At 37.2% G+C, this 16,178-nt stretch overlaps 1 protein-coding gene across 1 annotated transcript; it reads left to right on the top strand.

The window, feature by feature from the left end:
- The first annotated feature begins 5,043 nt into the window (after positions 1–5,043).
- LOC123037981 (ras-related protein Rab-35-like) lies at positions 5,044–9,858 on the top strand. The gene is made up of 3 exons (XM_044461122.1): positions 5,044–5,113; positions 8,983–9,282; positions 9,388–9,858. Exons 1-3 carry the CDS (start codon positions 5,062–5,064, stop codon positions 9,639–9,641), a joined length of 606 nt encoding a protein of 201 aa, XP_044317057.1. The 5' UTR covers positions 5,044–5,061; the 3' UTR covers positions 9,642–9,858.
- Positions 9,859–16,178: the final 6,320 nt, after the last annotated feature.

Here is a 16,178-nt window from a genome sequence, read left to right on the forward strand (position 1 = left end):
GTACTACCATACAAAAATAAAGATTGACTTTTCCAAAAACATGATCTGTTGTGAAAAAACAAAATAATTTAAAAATGATCAGTATGTTAAACCCGTTACTCTTAGAGTAAAAAAAGGTATATTGCAGTCGTGCAAAAGTATATAGCAGGGAAAATATTCACTTTTATTCATATAAAGTATGTGTATTCCATGACCAGCCTAGTCGATATATCCATTATTATATATCTCTTCGTTTAGACCAAAATAAAAGCTGGAGAGAGAGATATCGATGTATAAAATTATTACGTCCTTACAACACAACATAATTTAAGTAAGTCAACTAATTTTAATAACTTACAGTCTCCAAAAATAGAATCAGAATCTGAAATGCAGTAACTTTTAATTTGCATATAATACAAATTTAGTGTTTGTATTTAAATGATCTTTAAAATGTCGGACCTTTAATAATATATAACATTTGTTGTATATTAAACAAATTAAATCTCAGCAGATGAATTTGCCGATTAAGTACTCAGTTCTTAAACATAATTGCATACTTTCTGGCGACAGACAGATTGATTATGTCATGTAATGTAATGTAACAAAACTCGCTTGATTTAAAATACAGAAGTGGGTATCAGGCAAGAAACATTTATCTTTCGGTGGGTGACGTAGAATTTCATGGAAGCCATCCAATTGTATGTGTTTGGGGCGAAATTTTGAATCTTATAGTATATCGATTTCCATATACATATGTAGATGGACAGGCTTTAGGTCAAGATCAACTCGGAAGTTGATTAAAAAATACTGATATATAACTGTAGCATATAAAAGATATCAAATGCTAAAAGTGCTGCACTTTTTATACCCTTGCAGAGGATATTATAATTTCAGTCAAAAGTTTGCAACGCAGTAAAGGAGTCATTTTCGACCATATAAAGTATATATTTTCTTGATCAGCATCACCAGTAGAGTCGATCTAGCCATGTCCGTCTGTCCGTCTGTCCGTTTCTACGCAAATTAGTCCCTCAGTTTTAAAGCTATCTATTTATCAGAATATACCTATGAGATATAGTAATTATTACTATTACTTCATAGAAACGATGGCAAAATGTAACCTAAAATCGACATAGTTTTATTGTTTTAAGTAATATAGGCTTAGAAATTGAAATGTAGTCGTTTTGTAATAACTGCAGAGGTATATAAACTTTGGCTTGCCAAAGTTTACATCCTTTCTTGTTATACCCTTGCAGAGGGTATTATAATTTTGGTCAAAAGTGTGCAACGCAGTGAAGGAGACATCTCCGACCCTATAAAGTATATATATTCTTGATCAGGATCACCTCCTGAGTTGATATAGCCATGTCCGTCTGTCCGTCTGTCTGTTTCTACGCAAACTAGTCTCTCAGTTTTAAAGCTATCGAGTTGAAACTTTGCACACAGCCTTCTTTCCTTTGCACGCAGTATATATGTCGGAACGGCCGACTATATCCTATAGCTGCCATATAACTGATTGATCGGAAATGCCATAACTTTGGTGTTTGTAAAGTTAGGAAGTTGGGATTTTCTATCGATTTTATATTTGGCCAATCAATCAGACCTACCAAATTTCATAAGGATCGGCCGACTATATCCTATAGCCGCCATATAACTGATTGATCTGAAATGCCATAACTTTGGTGTTTGTTAAGTTAGGAAGTTGGGATTTTCTATGGGTTTTATTTTTGGCCAATCAATCCGACCTACCAAAGTTCATAAGGATCGGCCGACTATATCTTATAGCTGCCATATAACTGAACGATTGGAAATGCTATAACTTTGGTGTTTTTAAAGTTAGGAAGTTGGGATGAGTATTAAGAATGCATCACATGAATAATTTTGGAGAATATAATTTACAGAGTATTCTGCAAGGGTATATCAACTTCGGCTCCGCCCGAAGTTAGCTTTCCTTTCTTGTTTTTTTAATATTACAAGAACGTTTCTCTGGACTTTTTAGTAACTTTTGATACCCTTGCAGAGTGTATTATAATTTTGGTCAGAAGTTTGTAACGCAGTGAAGGAGACGTTTCAACAGTATATATATTCTGGATCAGGATCAATAGGGGAGTCGATATAGCCATGTCCGTCTGTCCGTTCTGTCTGTCTGTTTCAATACCGTTTGCGAGCTCAGTTTAAAAGCTAGCGATCTGAAACTTTCACACTCGTCCTAAAACAAGTGTACGCAGATCAAGTTTGAAAACCGACTATATCCTATAGCTCCCATAGGAACAATCGGATATAACTTGCAAGAATGGAAGATATTTCGCGCAGTGTAAAAGCTATTGCCATCAATTTTTTGAAATCGTATTTTTTTATGCATTCCTTTATCAAGGTGAAAGCGCGTGCTGATCGGACGTCTATATCCTATAGCTCCCATAGGAACAATACGGTGAAATCGGTCAATATTTGATGTTATTTAGAATATTTCGCGCAGTGTATAAGCTATTGACATAAATTGTTCTTATTTATTTACGCATACCTTGATCAGGGACGTCTATATCTTATTGCTTCCGTAGGAAACATTTTTAAAGGCTGCGAAAATATCCCTTTTTTTCCTATTTGTATATGACATTTTTGCAGTGTAAAAGCAATTGACATGAAACGATGCAAATCTAGTTTACTTATGTATACCTTATTCCTTTCGCTACTTTTCAGTTTTAGCAATTTCGGGTATGCAAGGGTATTAAAACTTTGGCTTGCCGAAGTTAGCTTCCGTCCTCGTTTTAGTTAAGGAAACATGATTGCAAAGAGCTTGTTTTTTCGTGCTAGCTACTTCAACTTACATTCAGTAGAATTTCATCTATTTTAACAGTTATAATACATGAACTTAAAACGATGGCATCTGTTTAATTGCCAATCTCAAAAGCAATCTGTTCGTATACAGTATCAGTTTTTAGACTTAGACATTTATAATTATAACCAAAAATCAAAGGAATATGTATTGACTTTGAATATTAAAAACAAGGACTACATGATACCCGTTACACAGCCGACCAATTTCAAGTCTTCATGCTAAATCCCAAATTTCTAGCTTTTGTAGTTTCCGAAAGATCGACGTTCATACGGAGGCTAGACGCAAAGATAGACGGACATGTCTTAATTAACTCGTCTATTGATCCTGATTAAGAATACATAACTTCTTAGGCTAGAAAACTCTTCCTTCTACCTGTTACATACTTTCCAACGAAAACAATATACCCTTTTAGTCTACGAGTATCGTTACTGTTTTTTTTACGAGTAACGGTATAATTATTACTGTGTTACTGGTTTTGCTGCAGAAGGTGTGAAACTCATAAGAAAAGACTGCATAAATACAACAAAACATATATTTTATAGCAAAACAAGAAAGGAAAGCAAACTTCGGGCGGAGCCGAAGTTAATATACCCTTGCAGAATATTCTGTAAATTATATTCTCCAAAATTATTTATATGATGCATTCTTAATACTCATAAAAAAACCCAACTTCCCAACTTTAAAAACACCAAAGTTATGGCATTTCCAATCGTTCAGTTATATGGCAGCTATAAGATATAGTCGGCCGATCTTTATGAAATTTGGTAGGTTGGATTGATTGGCGAAAAATTAAACCCATAGATAATCCCAACTTTCTAACTTTACAAACACCAAAGTTATGGCATTTCCGATCAATCAGTTATTTGGCGGCTATAGGATATAGTCGCCCGATCCTTATGAAATTTGGTAGGTCAGACTGATTGGCCAAAAATAAAACCCATAGAAAATCAGAACTTCCTAACTTTTAAAACACCAAAGTTATGGCATTTCCGATCGTTCAGTTATATGACAGCTATATGATATAGTGGCCCGATACGGCTCGTTCCGACTTATATACTACCTGCAATAGAAAGACAACTTTTGGGAAAGTTTCAAGCAGATAGCTTCAAAACTGAGGGACTAGTTTGCGTAGAAACGGACGGACGGACAGACGGACAGACGGACGGACAGACGGACATGGCTAGATCGACTCTCCTGGTGATGCTGATCAAGAATATATATACTTTATAGGGTCGGAAATGTCTCCTTCACTGCGTTGCAAACTTTTGACTGAAATTATAATACCCTCTGCAAGGGTATAAAAAGTACTATGTAGATATCCGTTACTCTGTTAACCAAATTTAAAATAAATATGTCTCCACCAGAGGGCGTGTATTTCTATTGGCGCAGCAAGCAGTAGACTTGTTGCAGGCGTCTTTTCAGTGTTTGATTTGAATAGTTTTCGGTGCGTAGATATATGTACATACATATGTATATTAACATATTAAATATAATCTGCAAGTCTCCTTTTTTCTAACATCAAGAGAGTGGGCGCGACAGAATTTCGGGATTTGTGGCCGAAAGAAAAAGTGAGCGTTTAAGTTGTTAAAGTTTTATCTTTGAGGAGTGATTAAAATAATTTCTGTTTTATGAGTGAATGTTTTAAAGCATACAATTATGCCTCATGTCTTTTCATTTAAGATGATCGTTTTTCTATTGGATCCTGCTTTCATGCATGTAAAATTAAGTTAAGAGCTTTGCCAATTTTACAGCCAACTTTCGGCACTTAGTCGCGATTTTATCCACCAGAAATCCATTTATTAGGAATGCAATGAGTATGCTGATCGTTTTCTTTCTAATAATGTGCTGATAAACGGCAAAAGAGACGGGAAAACAACCGGGAAACAACCGGAGGAGCCGAAAAAATACTTAATCAAAAGAAATTTGCGGCGGCAACAACACTTATATAAATTAACTCTCAAACGCAACAACACTAATAACAATAGTTTAGCACACAGCAATAACAACAACAGCAGAAATAACAACAAATCAGCAGCCAGAAAGAACATAGTTTATCTCAAATATTCAGCCGGCTGCACGAGTGCGAGCAAGAGGGGCGTATTAAGAGAGCGGAGAGAGAGAGAGAGAGCGACACAAAGAGAAAGTGTGTGTGTGAGTGGGAGCAGGCAGCAAAAAACAAAAGTAATATTTTGTATTGTTCGACTCGTCCAACTGTAAATATCAAGCACTTACAAAAAACAAGAAACAAAATGGCACGCGGCTTCGATCATCTGTTCAAGTTGCTAATAATCGGCGATAGCGGTGAGTTTCCCAGGCTTTCCCAAACCAGGTGCTTAAAAATAGCATCGCGGGCAGGTGTAAATTCCAGCCTGTCCCGAAATCCTGCTCTTTTCCATTTTTTTTGGCATAAACTCAACTAATAAACACATAGAATTGTATTGGGTAGTTTTGACATTATCCCAGGCATGTGCATATGTACAACAAATATTCAAAATATCCACGCCTACATGGCGGATGAGTAATATTAAAAACAAATTTGTAATAATTTTAACATTTGTCAGAGTTTTTTTTAAATTTCGTTTTAAATGAAATACTAATACATTTTTTTAAAAAAATATATATTTTACATTTTTTTTACTTTAGTTATTTACTAGTAACTAAATTAATTTGTAAGGAACAAGGAGTCGGAAATCAATCATAACCTCAACAAAAACTTGAAACGTATCTTGAACTTGGCTTAAAATATTAAATATAATATAATGACCACAAAGTATTTACCAATTCATAATTAAATTAACATTTTAAATTATTATAATTTACTTTGTACAAGTTGGCAGAACCTATGTTTATACCTTTCATAAATCGAAAAATTGTAAATTGGTTTTAATTTACTAAGGTACTTCCCATCCATTAAAGGATTCTTTATTTTCTATAACAGAATGCATGCAACCAGGGACTTCTAAGAATTCCGATTTGTCCGTAGTAGATTCACAATTAGTGGACCCACCTATCTCTCAGAATGTAGCATCACCACCACAAGGGACTACTGAGTCCGGACAACCGGCTCAAGTTGGTTTTGCAGAAACAATGTCTGCTCCACCAAAATCCCTTTCAGTGGTTCCACTAAAGAAACAAATTTTCGTTTCTCGGCTTTCCCCTGATCAAACATCTTCTGATGTATTGTCTTATATACAAGCCAAAACTAAAGCCGATTGTAATAGTGTAAAGGTGGAAAAGTTTAAGTTTTCTTATGCTAAAGACATTTCATCTTTCAAGATAACTGCCCCTAACGAGCTTTTTGAAGCCATATGCTCGGGCGACTTTTGGCCGGATAATATGGTTGTAAAAGAGTTCGAGGCTAAGATAAAGAAGAAGGTGCCCGTGGTAGTAAAACTTCCTAGTCGAGGCCAAACCAGTGTACCAATTTCAAAAAACTAACTTCTAACCTCCTTCTTTCCTATCAGAATGCAAGTGGTTTGCGTAGCAAACTCACTAAATTGTATTCCGATAGCCTTTGCTTTGCATCTCATATTATTGTGTTTACAGAAACCTGGTAAAAACCGGAGATCTTTAGCTCCGAAGTTTTTCCAGTTAATTACACAATGTATAGGTATGACCGTCCCTCTAGACGGGGAGGATGAGTCTTAATTGGTGTTGATTCAAACCTCCCGTCTGAGGAGTAATTATACCCGTTACTCGTAGAGTAAAAGGGTATATTGTATTCGTGCAAAAGTATGTAACAGCTAGAAGGAAGCGTTTCCGACCCTATAAAGTATATATATTCTTGATCAGGATCACTAGCCGAGTCGATATAGCCATGTCCGTCTGTCCGTCTGTCCGTCTGTCCGTCTGTCTGTCCGTCTGTCTGTCTGTCTGTCTGTCCGTATGAACGCTGAGATCTCGGAAACTATAAAAGCTAGAGGATTGGCATTTTGCATGCAGATTCTAGAAGTTCCTACGCAGCGCAAGTTTGTTTCAAAAAGGTGCCACGCCCCCTTTAACGCCCACAATCGCTTATATACGATTTTAAAAATTTAAATATTTCGGAAAAGTAAAAATGCAGTTTTATTGTGTTTATCAATACCTATCGAAATGTAGAAGAAATTTTTCAAATCGGACCATTCGTTAAAAAGTTATGCGTGATCAAAGTTTCTATCTCCATCTCCCTCGCACTCCCTTTACCTGAGTAACGGGTATCTGATAGTCGGGGCACCCGACTATAGCGTTCTCTCTTGTTTTTTGATGAATTCAATACCATTGAATTTATTTGTTTAAAGTTATCGCGTCCTGGTAGCTCTATATACATAACTTGCTAATATATTCCGCCGTTGTCTGAACTTCCTGATTATTTAAATCACCTTTCAGTTATTAAGTCTGTTGCAAATAAGTTTTCCGATAGGGATCAGTTGGTAGTTCTAGGTGATTTTAATATACCTGGAGTTACTTGGTCCACTGAGGACGGATCGAATGTCATACTACCTGCATGATTTACTACCTACAGCATGATTTTTTTGACGGCCTGCTTGACATATCTTTATCTGAAGTAAACCATGTTCGAAATTCTTTAGGTCGCCTACTTGATTTGTGTCTTTTTTATCAAATCCTGAACGTGTGTTTCTGTCCAGAGTAGCACCACTCAAGCAACCTGAAGATCACCCTACAATCGAACTTTCATTTGATACGGGTAGAGTTATAGAAGAAAAATCAGAAAAATCATCCAAACGAATACATTGTTTTCGCAAGGCAGACTTTTTGAGGCTAAATAATTTTATTTCTGGCTTTAATTGGTCTGATCTTTACTTATGCAATAATATGTCCGATGCAGTTAATGTTTTTTACACTGCAATAAACTCATTTTTAAATTCCTGTGTTCCGTGGTACTATCCGTCAACTTCCAATAAATCACCTTGGTTTAGCAAAGAGTTGACACACTTAAGAAATGTAAAGTCCAGACTTTTTAGGAAATATAAAAATACCGGTTCTCAATCTGTTTTTACTAGATATTTAAGTGCTCGGTCAAGATTTAGCGTGCTTAATTCTCAGTGTTATAATAGTTACTTACACCGTTGTAAGGTCCAGTTCTCTCAGGACCCGAAACAGTTTTATAATTTCGTTAACACCAAGCGTAAATCTAATTCTTTTCCTTCCTCGCTGTCGTTCGAAACATGACGGCAACCACAGATCAGGCAATAGCCGATTTATTTGCCCAATTTTTTCAAACGACTTACTTTACTTTAGATTATTCATCACAGCCTTATTCTTACACCATATCCAAGTCAAACCTCATATTTTGTCCCACTTTAACAGAAAGCCCTCTTAACTTACCTTCTTATTCTAGTAGACTTCTTTTGATTAATTTACCCTCCCAAGCTAACCGTAGAACGATGCTTGGTACTGTCTTCATTTATAACCTTATACATGGTGATATTGACTCCCCCGACTTGGTAAGTCGGCTAAACTTTTCTGTGCCAAGTAGATTAACTAGAAATTATATTCCCCTAATATTAATTCATTGTAAATCTAACTATGCCTTGCATGAGCCTTTAGACTTTTCCTATAATCTCAAATCTTGACTCTCTGCCGCTCCTAAAACGATTAATACTAGCATCATTGACACAAAATTGATCTTTTTATTACTTGTGTCCCCGGACTTTTACCTATATTTCCTTATCTTGCGTCTATCTTTTCGCGAATCGTGCAGCACGATACACGGCTGCGCCCCTCGGTCGGTTGGGCGGGTAAGTGGGCCGTGGGACTTAAAAAAATATTATATAAAAAGAAAATTCGGGTATTTGTCGCACAAGTAGAGCAAAATTGTTTTCTAATTGAAATACATTTTAGAAATGTTCTCGAATGCATTCCTAAATTTGTTGAAATGTATAACATAGAAAAAGATTTTGCTAGAAATGTTAGAAATCTGACCCAGTTTGGTGTCCGTAGATCAGCTGTCTGTTCTATAGAACATACCTGGCGCTTCCAGTTGAAGCTGGCATGACTAATGCTGACGCATCGGCAGGACATACATGGTGACATCCGACAAGACCAGCTGCGGCGGTAACCGGAGCAGGAGGTTATCCCTACCCAGACATATTACGTACCATGTAGACCAATCATACACTCAGTAGTACGTTTAGTAATACAATCCCCTTTTTCAATCCGATCCCCCGCAGGCGTGGGCAAGTCGTCGCTTCTTATCCGGTTCTCGGACGACACATTCTCGGGGAGTTACATCACCACCATCGGCGTAGACTTCAAGATCCGCACTGTGGACATAGAAGGCATGCGTGTGAAGCTGCAGATCTGGGACACGGCTGGCCAGGAGCGCTTCCGCACGATCACCAGCACCTACTACCGCGGCACCCACGGCGTCATCGTCGTCTACGACGTGACGAACGGCGAGTCGTTCGCGAACGTACGCCGCTGGCTGGAGGAGATCCAGAACAACTGCGACGTGGTCAAGAAAGTATTAGGTAAGCCCGAGCGACCAGGGATTGGTGTTGGGTATCCCTGCCTTTGATTCGCATAAGCCTGTCACACAGATTAAAATTCATATTAATCCTACCATTTCTCTGCAGTGGGCAACAAAAACGATGACCCGGACAGGAAGGTGGTCATCACAGAGGACGCGCAACGGTTCGCGAAACAAATGGACATCGAGCTATATGAGACATCTGCCAAAGATAACATCAACGTGGAGAACATGTTCCTGTCGATCACGCGGCAGGTGCTCGATCACAAGCTGCGCACCTCCCCCAACGAGCAGCAGAAGGACACGCTCCACCTGAAGCCCAATCCCAAGGGCACCAAGGGTGGGAAGTGCTGCAGGTGAAAGCGGCTCTGGCACGGGAGCTGGCATTGGAACTGGACCGACGGCGACGGCGGGACAGGAATTGGAACCGGAATTAGGACCAGGACCTGGATCATGTCCGGGGTCGAATGGAATCGTTGTGGGGCGCGTAGTTTGTAGGGATCTTGGCGTACAACACGGCACACACCACTCACTCACATAGACATAGCTTACACCAACAAACAACACTCACACACCCACTAGACGCAATAATTTTTTTGAATTGTTTTTTTTTTTTCCTCCTGTGTTTTTATTCGGAATAATGCCAGATAGCCGTAAATAATAAACAAAATTTAAACAAATCGCATATTTATGCACAAGAATATATTTATATTTCAAACGGAAAATGGTATTTTCCAGATAACCAACTGTAAAATATTGTGTACTACCATAAAAAAAAATTAACTTTTTCCAAAACATGATCTGTTGTGAAAAAACCAAATAATTTAAAAATGTTCAGTATGTTTTACCCGTTACTCTTAGCGTAAAAAAAATGTTTATTGCAGTCGTGCAAAGGAAGGAAATAGAAAAGATTCACTTTTATCCATATAAAGTATTTATATTCACCATGACCAGAATAGTCGATATATCCAGGTTTATTGATCTCTTCGTTTAGACCAAAATATTTCATTAACTCTAAAATCTGAAGAGAGAGATATCGATGTATAAAATTATTATTATTATTAAATTCCTTACACACTAATAATTTATGTAAGTCAACTAATTTTAATAACTTACAGTCTCCAAAAATAGAATCAGAATCTGAAATGCAGTAACTTTAAATTTGCATATAATACAAATTTTGCGTTTGTATATAAATGATTTTTAAAATGTCTGACCATTAATAATATATAACATTTGTTGTATATTAAACAAATTCAATCTCAGCAGATGAATTTGCCGATTAAGTACTCAGTTCTTAAACATAATTGCATACTTTCTGGCGACAGACAGATTGATTATGTCATGTAATGTAATGTAACAAAACTCGCTTGATTTAAAATACAGAAGTGGGTATCAGGCAAGAAACATTTATCTTTCGGTGGGTGACGTAGAATTTCATGGAAGCCATCCAATTGTATGTGTTTGGGGCGAAATTTTGAATCTTATAGTATATCGATTTCCATATACATATGTAGATGGGCAGGCTTTAGGTCAAGATCAACTCGGAAGTTGATTAAGAAAATACTCCTTGCAGAGGATATTATAATTTCAGTCAAAAGTTTGCAACGCAGTAAAGGAGAAATTTCCGACCATATAAAGTATAAATTTTCTTGATCAGCATCACCAGTAGAGTCGATCTAGCCATGTCCGTCTATCCGTCCGTCCGTTTCTAAGCAAATAAGTCCCTCCGTTTAAAAGCTTTCTATTTGAAACTTTCCCAAAAGTGGTCGGTACGAGTTGGATCGGCCGATAGCTCCCATAGGAACAATCGGAAAAATATTTAAAAAAGTATAACTTTGTTGCTTTTATTTTTTTTGTTCTTTGGGATTTGGTATAACCTAAATACAATTTTATTACGGTTTTAATTAAATTAAAATCGGACATCTATATCATATAGCTCCATAGGAAAATCAAAAAATTAAAAAAACAAGAAGCAAATCGTTGATCGTTCTTCTATTTCTATTAGATCCTGTTTTGTAAGTCATTTTAAATAATTCAGAAAAACAAAGAAAGAGACTTACTTAGGCAAGCCGAATGTGTTTAAAAACAATAAAACTATGGCTTCCAAAAAAATTTTAAAAATTTAGCTAGTTTAACGACCTACTATTATTGTAGAAATCATAAGCCTTTTTAATAAAAAACGTTTATATATTTCCCCAAAAAGAATCTACTGTGCATCCAAACCGAGAGCTCAACAAATAAGAACAAGTTAAGCTCTGGCGGTGGCTTAAATGGAACAGCGTACTTTTGCAAATATGATAACCTGAGTGGTGCGAGTGCCCCGCCCACTTGGGGTGGCTTCAATTAAAATGTCTATGAAGGAACCGTCTGTGCAGTTGTGGTCGTGGGGTGCAGCTGTCAGACGAATTTGTGTTACTATAATTTCCGTTCGATTCATTTAATAATAAGCTTTTGCATTATGCAGCATTAATTAAAAGCCCTGTCCGAGTGAAAAGCCCTCCGCTTGCAATGCAATTATTATGCAGGGAATGTTTCGATAGTGGGTGATTGTCAAGGGGCGACAGGTAGGCCACTTCCGCTGGAAGAAGTGACACTTTAAAAAACAGCACAATTTCGTCAACGATTATACATTACGCACTTCGCTGCCTTCTCTAAACCATCTTGTTTAGCACATAATTTAAATCATTTTCAACCTTCTACTTTATTACACATAACAAAATGCACTTTTTGAAAAGGCCCTACCATGTTTTATATATAAAGCTGTTCTACCAATTAATTTGTATTTTAGTCGCTTAGGAAATTCATTTGCTATAAAGGACAATGTTTCATTAAAAAAATACTCTTTCTAATATATGCACAAATTAAAGTGCATTTTATTTTCATTGTTGACTTGATTCTTCCAAGATTCTGTAACAAGATGATGTGGTGTTGAAAATGTCAACCCATTCAAAGTTTTTATAAAACTCCTCACCATTTAGTTTCCTTCATGGTTGACGCTGTCGCAGTTGTCATATTAAACATAATGAAATTGTGGTTTGTAGTGTGCATACATACAGAGTACACACTGTACCATTGGCAACAATGTTAGCCAATTCTGCAGGATCAGCACTCTTCAAGTGCAAACGTAATTTGACCACACACGCCATCAGCGAGTGATAAGTCGCGCTAGCTTATTCCCACAGCTTGGCGACTGCAACAAATATACCCATGTATGCACATAACATTCCATTCCCTCTCTCTGGGACCGCTCTCAGAGATAAACATAAGCTTATATATAAGGCGGTTGCGTCGCTGCCGGCTTGACCGACAGCGCCGACTGCGCAACATAGAGCTAAGCGAAGGAAAGAATATTGGCCGGCAGTCTACAGACGACGGCAAACCAAAAGAGTACAGAATAAACATATTAATATTTTTAAATAAAACCAGTGCGTTTTTCATTATGACTAAAAACTGTGAACCATAAATCCACCTCTTAACAGCTTATTAATCCTTTTTTGTTAACCAAAAAAATAATGTTTAAATTTCATGCATGGGATATTGTTGCTTACCAAGAAATATGAGCTCCTAAATGTAAAATCAAATCATGGATCAAAGTAAAAAGATTTCGGTCAAGTTTAAATCAATGGCCTTAGTAATGAATTTAAATTACTTTCGCACAAGCAAACAGAAAGTTGCTTAATTAAGGTACCCAAGTGCATTTCACAAAATAAAATCTAGTGAAATGTCAGGTGGATGACCATTTAAAAACGTTTTAACGAAACCGATAACGATGGAATAACGTTAAAAGAGAGTTTTTATCGAGCTAAAACAGTTGGATTTGCTAACGGTTGCACAACCACTCAAACCGTCTTTTTAAATTAGGGATTTTGACGATGATTTCAAAATTGGCAGATAGGATGATTCAAGCTGGAGACATTTTCTGGTGCAGCCGAAGACTCCCTGGAAGTTAAAAAATAAAAGCCATTTATAAATATTAAGTGGTTTAAGACTTATTAACCTTTAAAAACGCCATATATTAGTGCCCGTGACGCTAATGTTATAAAATATTGGTTCCAACAGAACAACAACAATTTATTTTTGAGTACCCTTTTTAACTTCTAACATAAAAAACAAGAGAGAACGCTGTAGTCGAGTTCCTCGACTATTAGATACCCGTTACTCAGCTAAACAACTTTAGATTTTGCATTAACATAATGTGAATTAGAGTGACCACAGGAAAAAAGGACAAAAAGTTCAAATTATCAATTTGAATTCGGCGATCTTTTAAGCTGGCAGCTTTACAGCACGAGCATCAGCACCAGCGCTGCTTTAGCGCAGGCAGCTTTTGTCCTGCACCAGCATACACACATACGCCATTGTTTGACTCAGACCTATAATTTGGCTAACTAGATTTGATTTGCATAGTTCTTGGGATATAGTTCGGTATTGACAAATGAAAATCATCGCAATTTCCTTTAATAGAAATCCTTATCGAGAATTAACGTTGACTCTGTTGAGCACCTTGGCCAGCTGTTCCAAAGTCATCCGTTAGATGGCGCCATGAAAGGCGGAAATGTAGGCGCTAGCCAGGCTTAAGCGTTTAATGGGTTTTTGGGCGTTAGAGTGGGCGTGGCCAACTTTTATTAGGCCAATCGATATTTATTGACGAAACAAATACATATCAATTAAAATTTTCATAATATCATCAAAACTTTGGCCACAGCTTGTGGCTTGTGGGCGTCAGAGGGGGCGTGGCACCGTTTTGAAACAAACTTGCGCTGCGTAGGAACTCCTAAAATCTACATGCAAAATGCCAATCTTCTAGCTTTTATAGTTTCCGAGATCTCAGCGTTCATACGGACAGACAGACGGACAGACGGACATGGCTAGATCGACTCGGCTAGTGATCCTGAACAAGAATATATATACTTTATAGGGTCGGAAACGCTTCCTTCTACCTGTTACATACTTTTGCACGAATACAATATACCCTTTTACTCTACGAGTAACGGGTATAAAAACCAAAATTTGGTATTCAATTATAGATTTTTAAATCAAAAATATTTTTTGTATGTATTTCAGTTCTCGTGTGAGAAAATATAAACAGTGCGGTATTCCTTTGGATCGCTTTGGACCATCAAACTGCATCAACTTCAAGTAAGTCCCACTTAAAACGGAGATTCTCGAAAACCAAAGCGAAACCGTGCGTGTTTGGTAGTTAATTGATAATTTCTCGAGTACCGTGAAATACAGGGTACTCGTAAAGCAAAGTAGTAATTATTTGCTAAAACAAAAGCCTTGTTCTTTGTCGAAATTTATGAATTAAGAAAAATTCAAGGAGTATATAAGTCGAAACGAGCCGGATCGGATGACTATATTATATAGCTCCCATAGGAAAAATTGGAAAAAAAATTCAAAAAAATTATAACATTGTTTTTTTTAAATTTTTTTTGCTCTTTGGGATTTGGTAATATTTAAATATTATGGAATTGCGGTTTTAGTTAAATTAAAATCGGACATCTATACATTATAGCTCCCATAGGAAAATCAAAAAACTAAAAATAAAATAAAAATACAAATAAATTTATTTTGGTGTTTTTCTATTTATCAAAATATTACGCTTTTGGTTTTGTCAAAATCGGAGAACAATGAAGACTCTCTAAGACGCCAACTGCGCAGTTATCTCCTTCTCAAAACATATCTGCTAGAAAGAAGCTCTATGGTTGAAGTGAGAGCCGGAAAAAGATCTATCAGATGCATACCACACCCTTTACACCTCTGCCTTGCCTAATCCCAGAGATCCGGGTATCCTCCTGGCACCGTATGCTGACGACACGGCCTTCATGGCAACCTCTCCGTGTCGAATCAAGACGTCCAGAATTACCCAGAGCTTCTTGGACCTGTGCAGCGGGTAGACGAACAGGTGGAATATAAGCATAAACGGAAATAAGTCGCAACATTGCAACTTCTCCCTAAGGCATCTCAATCCCCTCAGGCGCAGTATCTTGGATTGATCCTCGACAAGCGGCTCACATGGAGGCAACACACCTTCAAAATAGCAGCAACATGCCGTAGTAAGCTTAGGAATTGCTTATTGGATGCTTAGAGCAGCGAGTCATCTGAGCCTCAGACTTAAAATTCTGATCTGCAAGTCAATAGTAGTCCCTTCCATGACATATTGGATGCAAATATGGGGTACGACGTCCCCCTTAAATATCATGCGAGTGCAAAGGCTGCAAAGCCGACCGCTGCGAACCATTTTAAATGCGCCGTGGTATGTAAGGAATGAGGACATAACAAAAGACCTTCACATCCCCACCGTGAGGGACAAATCAATCGCCACTCAAGCCGCTACAATGCACGGATTCGAGCCCACTCGAACCACCTAGCTGCTTCATTGGCAGCCCCGAGGATCAGAAGAAGGCTGAAGAGAAGGCATCCAGCAGACCTATTGATAGAAATGCTTCCTAAGTAAATTAAATGTAATCGTGATCGTCATCAAAAACTTTTGTTAATTTAAAAATCAGAAACACTGATATTTATTGCTGCTGTTACGTTTCCATGTTATGATTGTTACTCTTGCTAGTCCCTACGTTGTATAGCCATTTAATTGGCTGATTAACGTAAAATAAAATATATGTTATATAAAAAAACGGACAACAATATTATATAGCTGCTTGTTAATTTAAATTAAGATGTTAAACAAGAAAGAAAGCAAACTTCGGCAAACCGAAGTTTATATACCCTCGCAGTTATTACAAATCGACTACATTTCGATTTTTATGCCTATATAACTACAAACAATGAATCTCCACGTCCGACGGTGCAGACGTGTAAAATTTTTTGCCCTGAAGACGCTTGCCGGAGTGCAACCGAAATATATTGGAAAAAAACAAAAAAAAAATTTTAAAACTT

The sequence above is a fragment of the Drosophila rhopaloa genome, unplaced genomic scaffold (assembly GCF_018152115.1).
Source record: "Drosophila rhopaloa isolate 14029-0021.01 unplaced genomic scaffold, ASM1815211v1 contig_3, whole genome shotgun sequence".
NCBI lineage: Eukaryota > Metazoa > Arthropoda > Insecta > Diptera > Drosophilidae > Drosophila > Drosophila rhopaloa.

What these genes read in the sequence shown, in the direction of transcription:
- LOC123037981 (XM_044461122.1), top strand. Translation starts at nt 5,062, where the DNA reads ATGGCACGCGGCTTCGATCATCTGTTCAAGTTGCTAATAATCGGCGAT. An exon ending in GCTAATAATCGGCGATAGCG is followed by an intron (nt 5,114 to 8,982) that starts GTGAGTTTCCCA and finishes GATCCCCCGCAG; the next exon opens with GCGTGGGCAAGTCGTCGCTT. An exon ending in CGTGGTCAAGAAAGTATTAG is followed by an intron (nt 9,283 to 9,387) that starts GTAAGCCCGAGC and finishes ATTTCTCTGCAG; the next exon opens with TGGGCAACAAAAACGATGAC.